Genomic DNA, 8,847 nt, shown 5'->3' on the forward strand with positions numbered 1-8,847 from the left:
CGCTGACATTCCTAACCCCGTACCGTACGTCCCTCACAGTGATCTGAGCTACCATCCTTTTTTACTTCACTCAAGCGAGTCCTTACCGTGCATGGATCACGTCATTGAGAACCTTGGGTGTTCTATTGATTGTGGGGCACCTGCTCCTGAATTGTGCTTCGCGACGAGAAACCTAGCATTCAGTCAGGAGTTCCTAGTGCCAATGTTTAGTGACATGAAATACTTGATTGACTATGCGTTCAATCAGTCAGACGCTTTTTCCGAGTTGTAAGTGTATTATTTTTTACAAGAGGCCCTTAACATTCCTAATTATATATATATTTGTTGACTAAGTAAATGTTTTTGTTGTAGTGAACGATTGGTCCAATTTAGCGAGTTTTATTTCTTTACCCGGGAAGATATTGGAACTTTGAACCCTGGGTCGCAAATCATGACAAGTGTTATTGATGGTTGGTGCTTGCTACTCAACCACATCATGAAACCTTCGGACATATCCCGTTGTTTCTTTGGCCTAAGTCACACTGTAAGTTAAAATGTTACTTTTGTGTGTTAAAATTACACATTTGTCCGTTAGAATAATACTTTTTAAAGTTAAAATGTTACTTTTGTATGTTAAAATTACATATTTGTCCGTTAAAATGATACTTTTGGCCGTCAGAATTACACTTTTTATTGATTAAATTATACTTTTAACATTACCCTTCTGTGTTAATGATAAGACATATTGCGTGTTACAATTACACTTTTTTTGGTTAAAGTTTCACTTTATTTTTATAAAATAGCTCTTTTAATTATCTGATCACGCATTTAACACTTTTCAAATTAAAGGACCCCGCAAGGTCTATTTGGAAGGCTCAAAAGCTTGGGAAAGTATTGAACAAAGACGAAGACATTTTTGGTGGTTCGGGATGCTGGTGAAACTGTCGTGCACCATTCCAGCTTGACACGGACATGGTAGGTAACAAAACATGTAATCTAAATCATGATTTTTAAGGATTCCTTTTACTGATCTTAGTGACACACGATGCAGATCTTTCTGCCCGTGTTATCTGGTGACGGTGATCATTACAGCTGCGTGTACATCAACTTTCTCACCGAGCAGATTGACTACCTCGACAACCGCACATACGATGACCCAATAGAAACGCTCCTTTACGGAGGGATAGCACGTATTTCGGTAAGTGTCCGATATCCAAAAGTCAACCAATTTATATGTGTCATACTACGTTAACACACTGACGCGTATTCATGTTCAGGCAAATATAATGCGGAAGTATTTGGTGTCTAAAGGGCTGTCTAAGGGGGCAAAGGTCAGCAGGTTTAAGATTGTGAACATTGAGTTCAGTTGGTAAGGTCAAGGGTATTCGAGAAATGACTGTGGTGTTTTCATGATGCTACATATGATGTTTTACCACGGAAGCCCTTTTCAATGTGACCTCGGGAAAGAGGATGCTATGAGTTTGTACCGTGCTGAGATTGCTGCAACACTCGTCCTCTATGACATTAACAGTATCAGAGAAGAGATCTTGATGCGGGTTGGTTATTTCAAAGCAACTGCTGGACATCCGTTGACAAGAAAGTTGAATCTTTGTTAAGAGGAAAACAGAGATGGTGACATAGGGCCGCAATCCACAAAACGTGCTCGCAGAATCGAATCAAGAGCCCGTTATGGAGGCGACACCTGTTACCATGCGCATTCCGTCTGGTAAAGCCCTTTCCTCTGTTAAGAGCCATCCTCGTGAAAAGGGGGACGGGTTGGGCTGCTCTCTCGACTGTGGTAGAGGTGGTCTCAACACAAACGTGGTGTCGAAGATGCTCCGGAGCAACCAAGCGTTAATCGAGGATATTAAACAGAGGAGGAAGCATGTTGCCGACTATTGCTTGTTAGATGACCACAATTATGATGAACGGTCGGTTAATCTGAATTAATAATGGATCATACTCACATTATTTTTCACATTTATTCTATTTTAATTAACGACTTCTTTAATATTACGGAGTCGGCAAAGGAAAATGTCCGGTACACCCGTCACGCAACGCTTGAGAGCCGACATTATGTGCTTGGTGCCACGAAAACCTTATGTCGTTGAATGTCATCGAGTTTGGTCGATTTTGATGAACCATTTGGAGAAGGAGGAATATGGCGACCAAATGAGGATGTCATTCTTTGGTATACGTCACATGGTACTTCCATTAACCATTGCATAATATTTATACCCACTTCTATTACACCTTTGTTAGTTAGAATGACACTTTTCTAAATTACAGTTATATTATGTGAATGTTTCACTTTAGTTCTTTTAATCAACAAAAGTGTCATTCTAACCGTGTGAAGTGTAATTTTAAGGGACAATAGTGTAATTTTAGGTGACAAAGTAACCACATTAATCATGTTCACTATTGCCTTTTAAAGGATATACTGTTGGGATTGCTTGGGACGTTTGAACAACCAGGCACACAATCAGACAGCAACTATGACAACCTGTACCAGCTCTGGGACACCTTCATCGTCGACAGTGAGCAAACCGCCAACTTGAAAACAGACTTCCTATTTGTCCCGTTATGCATTGACGACCATTTCGCATGCGTATGTATCAATCACAAATCAAATACAGTCGACTTTCTGGACGGGCAAAGGCATTCTGATTTGCAAAAGTCGCAGTTTGGAAAAGCAGCGCGTTTAATTGTAAGTTATTGTCCATCCCTTTCTTCCAAATGCTATCTTTTTTTTTTCAATCAGGTTTTTGAGGTAATTATGTACATATGCAGGCTAGCACAGTAAGTGATTATTTAAAATCACGGGATAAGAAAAAGAAGAACACTAGAGCACGGGAAATTCCTAATTATGCGTTACGCCAGATACCTTTCAGCGGGATGTCACCTACTCTCAACCAACCAGAGTCGGGTCTATTCACCATGATGGCAATGCTCTTATACGAGGGTCTTCCTTTTCAGCATGAAGACCTGGAGAAGAAGAAATCAAGGCGCTATTTAGTGATCCAGCTTATAGCTACCCTCGTTCTAGCAGACATGAACGTCTTGCGCGAAGGTGTGCTCGAGAAGGTCAAAGCTTTTGTTAGCACGAAGGACAAACTGTGGAAGGTATTACAATAGAAGCGTAGTCTGCCCCGTGCCAATGTGAAAAAATAACAACCTTATTCTAGTAGTTAAGTTTTTGTGGGAATAGTGCCTTGGCTATGTAAACATTTATTTCCTACTTTGTATTATTATCAGATGTTAACAACCTTAACCTAGACAGTTAGTTTTTGTGTAAACAATGTTAGCAGATGCTTATTGTTATCTTTCAACATTCTATAAGACAAGGTGTTTTATGTAAATCCATATGACATGCCGGCAAAGAATGCCTTTCCTCTTAAGCATTCTGCAGCTACAAGTGGCTTTCAATGTATCTAGTTCAACAATATAGAGTAATATGTTAGTTAAATCAATCGAGGAAGAAAGTGTGACTGTAATACACAAAAGTGTAATTCTAACTGTCAGAAGTGTAATTTAACCGGCCATAGCAAAGTGATGATAGACCTTACATAACACAAAATATAAATGTAATTTTAAAAGGCAAAAGTGTAATTTTAGGTGTTTTATGAAAATATAGTTATACCAAACTATGTTATAAGGCTTTACTATAGATGAAGTGTAACTTTAATCGCATAATATATAATTATAATGAGTTTAAGTGTAATTCTGATCATAACAATCCTACCCTAAGCAGATATGAGGCTATTGCAATTTTATTTCCTAGATATCTGTAATTGTAAGAACATAAATTGTCATAATAGTCAAGAGTGAAAAATTCAACGTTAAGTGTTGCACATTATAACTGTTTCGTCCTATTCAAAATATTTCAACAAAATACATTGTAATACCAACGGCGACCAGTTGCCTTCCTGGCAGTTTGATGTCTAAACACAATACGAAACATCATGTTGTACCTCGTATTTTGCGTAGACATCCCCAAAAAAATGTACTGCTTATTAGGTATTATATTGATTATTCTAAGATGCCTTCTTCTTCTTCTTCTTCTTCTTCTTCTTCTTCTTCTTCTTCTTCTTCTTCTTCTTCTTCTTCTTCTTCTTCTTCTTCTTCTTCTTCTTCTTCTTCTTCTTCCGACGAGGGTTCTGACGATTGCGACAACGGTGGGTGCTCTGCGAAAGGATTAGGGCAGTTCCTTTTGTCATGGTTAGCTAATCGCTTGCAATTTTTACACATACGTTTTGGTTTCCTTGCCAAAGTAACTGCTTTTTCCTTCATCGACAACATTCTCTTTCCGCTTCCCTTGTTCTTGGATTTCTTCGGCGGCAAAATGGTTATCTCCTGACTAGGAGAACAACCAAGAATTTTCTCCAACTGTTGTTGTTTATTCAATGGTGATGCTAATGGTGAAAGTTTTTCCTTAAACTGTCTAATTAGACTAGAAAAGTTGTCGACATCATTCTTCAATTTGCCCATGAGCATACCAACTGTCAGATGAATCTCTGACCACATTACTGACATAGCAATCTGTGTTCCATCTATTATATCAACGTCCACAGTTGCTTCACATTACAATCGAACATTTTAGACAACCTTGCATCTTTACACCATCTTTTAACAACACATTGTTCTGGAATAATCTTCACTCCGTTTGATGAGTAAATCCATAGGACATGCCGACAAAGAATGCCTTTCCTCTCAAGCATTCTGCAGCTACAAGTGGCTTTCAATGTATCTAGTTCAACAATATAGAGTAATATGTTAGTTAAATTAGTCAGAATAAAGTGTGACTGTAATACACAAAAGTGTAATTCTAACCGGCAGAAGTGTAATTTTAATCAACAAAAGCGTGATTTTAACGGATAAAAGTATAATTTTAACAACTCAAAGTACAATTTTAACAACCCAATGTGTAATTTTAACAACCCAAAGTGTAATTTTAATCAACGAAAGTGTAATTTTAACAGATGAAAATATAATTTTAACAACCCAAAGTGTAATTGTATTCATAAAAATTGTAATTTTAACGGATAAGAGTATAATTTTAACAAACAAATGCTACAGAATGATACCTGGGCAGTATGTGACCTCATAATTTCTGTCCCTGTTTGCATCTCTTACAGTGGTCACCTCTAAAGAGCCACACTCAGTAAATCCTCTACTTTTACAAGTGCCGATTGAGCACTTGGCCTCTTCTTGAAATTCCTCGAATACTTTATGACTGTACACTTGCGCCCCGTGCACTTCGATAGCTAGATGCATTGATATTACAGGGAAAGTGTGTCTCATTATGATTGTCAACTGTTTCTGTGTGTGTCTTTGCTGGTCCATCGCTGTCAAAACGCATAGAAAACTCAACTAATGTTCCTGACTTACTCTCAAATCTCTTAAAAAAACTATTTTCGCTCTATGATCTTTGGGTTTTCCTCATAACACCCCCCATATCTAGGTCTCTACAATGAGCCATAACCCACTGCTTCCTTTTAGCGTACATTTCTTGGAACCAGACAATGTTATTAACATTGTGTTCCCTACCAATTTCTTCCCATTTTGAATCGAACTCTGCCGCTTCAATGTCTTTATCCCATATTATGGCATTCAATTTCTTTACAAAGACTGAATAATCGTCTCTCGTCATTCCATACTTGCTTGGCACCTTGTTCATGATATGCCACATACAATATCGGTGCCGCGCTGTCTTGAACACCAATGGCACCGCTTTAAGAATACCAAGATCCTGATCAGTGATAATTTACTTAGGCTCTTTCCCACCCATCGCAGCCAGAAAATGGGTAAAAACCCATTTAAACGAGTCTGCATCTTCATGAGCAACAAGCGCTCCACAGAAAGTGACTGATCGTTTATGGTTATCAACCCCGGTGAAAGGTGTGAAGGACATGTCATACTTATTGGTGGAATACGTCGGATCGAACGACACTGCATCCCCAAAATATGAGTAGTTCCTTCTAGCGATTCCGTCGGCCCATATAGCTTTACTAAGGCTACCGTCAGAATCAACATCATAGTCAAAGAAGAACCCTGGCCTATTAACAGCCAATTCCTTATAGTGGTCCACGAACATCTGACCGCCCCGTTCATGAATGTAGCATTTCACATCTCTGTGAAAGTTCTTAAAATCATTCAAACTAGCTCCGATGTTTTCAAACCCATTAACATGTTCCTTCAAAATTTTGTAAGTCTTCGTTGCTCCTATCTTCAGCTGTTGATTATTGACAATCTTTTAGATGTATGTATTTTAATCAACAAAAACGTAATTAAAACAGATACAAAAGTATAAATTCAAAAAACAAAAGTGTTGTTTTAACAAGAAAAAGTATAATTGTAGTAGCAAAAAGTGTAATTTTAGCAGATAAAAGTGTAATTCTAACAAAATAAAGTGAAATTATACCATAAACAAGTGTAATTTTAATCAAGAAAAGTGTAATTGTAATCAACAAAACTGTAATTTTGGCAAAATAAATTGTAACTTTGACGGATATATGTATTATTGTAATATACAAAAGTGTAATTTTAACAGACAAATGTAGAATTCCAATGACTCCAACAAAGTGTAATTCTAACCAACAAAACTGTAAGTTCAAGAAGGCGAAGGCTAACTTCAGAAAACTTGGAATACTCACCTTTGAATTATAAAGTATTATCATTTTGTGATAGTCTGTTATGTTGCATGCCAACTTTTGAAACTCTCTATCTCTGGCTGATACGAGTTCATGGTTATGGCCACTGTGGAATCTGTCAATTCTTAATTCCCCATTCCTCATGAATAGCATAATCCTCGCTTTGCAGCCAACGCGCCTGACTTTGTGTCTCCTACCTGAGTCCTGGCGGCCACTACACTCCAATTGTCCCTTATGTTTGAACCCCTCCCGGTTGCAAACCAACAGTTTAGATTTTATTTCCCCGCCACGCCATTTCTTAGTCGTGTACTTACGCACATCAAAACCACAAGCAACAGCATAAATTCTATAAAATGTCACTGCTTCCTCTATTTCCAGAAATTCCTGGCCAACATAGGGGGTGAACTTAGCTTCAACGTCCCTGCAAAATTCTTCCTCGTCCGGCTTTCGTTTTCCATTGTGCTCAATATTATCTGTCAATAGTGTCATTATTATCAATTGTTTTCATAACAATATTAAAGTAACCCATATATTTGTTAAAATTATATCTTCCTTGAAATTACACTTTTTGTTGTTATCACTACACTTTTGTCTGTTAGAATTATACTTTTTACTATTACAATTACAGTTTAAAAACTTACAGCTTTTCTGTTGCAATAACCCTTTTGGTTGTTAAAATTACACTTTTGTCTGTTACAATTATACTTGTTACTATTAGAATTACAGTTTAGAAATTTACAGATTTTGTCTGTTACAATCACACCTTTACTAGTCAAAATTACACTTTTCTCTGTTACAATTATACTTTCTCCTATTAGAATTACTGTTTACAAATTTAGAACCTTTCTCTATTATAATAACAATTTTAGATGTTAAAATAACACTTTGTACGACTACAATTACAATTGTACTTATCTACCATAATAATTACAATAATACTTTTGTTGCTTAAAATCACACCATTTGTAGTTACAATTACATTTACGACCATTATAATTACAGTTTTGTTAATCATGAAATTACTCTTTCATCCGTCAGAATTACACTTTTGAATGTTACAGTAACACTTTATTCGTCTTTTTACTGTCACGTTGCAGATACTACATTCACTCTTACAAATAAGAAACTTAAATATGATGTTGAACTCTACCAGATACTACATTTAAAGTTTAACTTCTTCTTCACAGAGTTGATGTTGAACTCTATAATGCTGGAGTTCATGTTGAAAGAGTGGATTTACAGATTTCAAATAATGAAAAACAAGCTTCAAAAATAACCTAAAATACACTTCCTTCTCATATTTAAGCAACTGTTCATATTTAAGCTAATGTTTTGATAAAAAAAGATATATAACCTAACTTTGAATGAAGAAAATAAAAAAACAATCCAAAAATTACCATGGCCAAATGGAATCATTTGCAAATCCGGCATTTTTGACGTTGGACGCTGGTCTTATTGTTTGTTTGTGAGAATAGAGGATAATAAAGGAAGATGATAAAGGAAGATGATAAAGGAAGATGATAAATGAAGAATGTAGGTTTTGCTTTAAATTATCGCCAAAATTATCGCCAGGAAGATGAGTTTTTTCAAATTGTGTTTTGGTGGAGTTTCCTTAGAATTGTGTTGAGGAAGGTTGTTGGATGATTATACATGTATTTGTGTGTGCATAGTGGGTAATAGGTAATAGTACTGACACACTCACCCTCTCTCCTCCTCAACCTATTTTCTTTTTTTTTCACGCCTATATTGTGATTAAAGTAGGAAAATCTCCACTCTCCATTTTCCTAATCCATGGGCCCTAATAAAGACTTAGAGACTCAAAAGATATTAAGGACTTAGGAGAACTTGACACTATATATATATATATATATATATATATATATATATATATATATATATATATATATATATATATATATATATATATATATATATATATATATATATATATATATATATATATAGAAAAGCTTGTTTAAGTATGTTAATGTAAGTTCGTAGCTTGTTTTTGGCATGACTCGGCCGAGTAAACAGGCACTCGACCGAGTGTTGATTGTTGTGTACGTAGTAGTACCTACTAGATTGTGACCACTCGGATTGACTCGGCCGAGTAACCAGGCCCTCGACCGAGTGTTGATTGTTGTGTACGTAGTAGTACCTAATGGATTGTGACCACTCGGCCGAGTAATAGGCGTACTCGATCGAGTATGTTTTCTGT

The 8,847-nt window shown here is 36.4% G+C and overlaps 1 protein-coding gene across 1 annotated transcript; it reads right to left on the reverse strand.

Moving 5' to 3' along the window:
• Positions 1-5,398: 5,398 nt before the first annotated feature.
• On the reverse strand, positions 5,399-7,118 carry LOC141620223 (uncharacterized). The gene is made up of 2 exons (XM_074437149.1): positions 6,633-7,118; positions 5,399-5,728 (listed from the first exon to the last, which is right to left on the reverse strand). Exons 1-2 carry the CDS (start codon positions 7,116-7,118, stop codon positions 5,399-5,401), a joined length of 816 nt encoding a protein of 271 aa, XP_074293250.1.
• Positions 7,119-8,847: the final 1,729 nt, after the last annotated feature.

Source organism: Silene latifolia, chromosome X (genome assembly GCF_048544455.1).
Source record: "Silene latifolia isolate original U9 population chromosome X, ASM4854445v1, whole genome shotgun sequence".
In the NCBI taxonomy this organism is placed as follows: Eukaryota; Viridiplantae; Streptophyta; class Magnoliopsida; order Caryophyllales; family Caryophyllaceae; genus Silene; species Silene latifolia.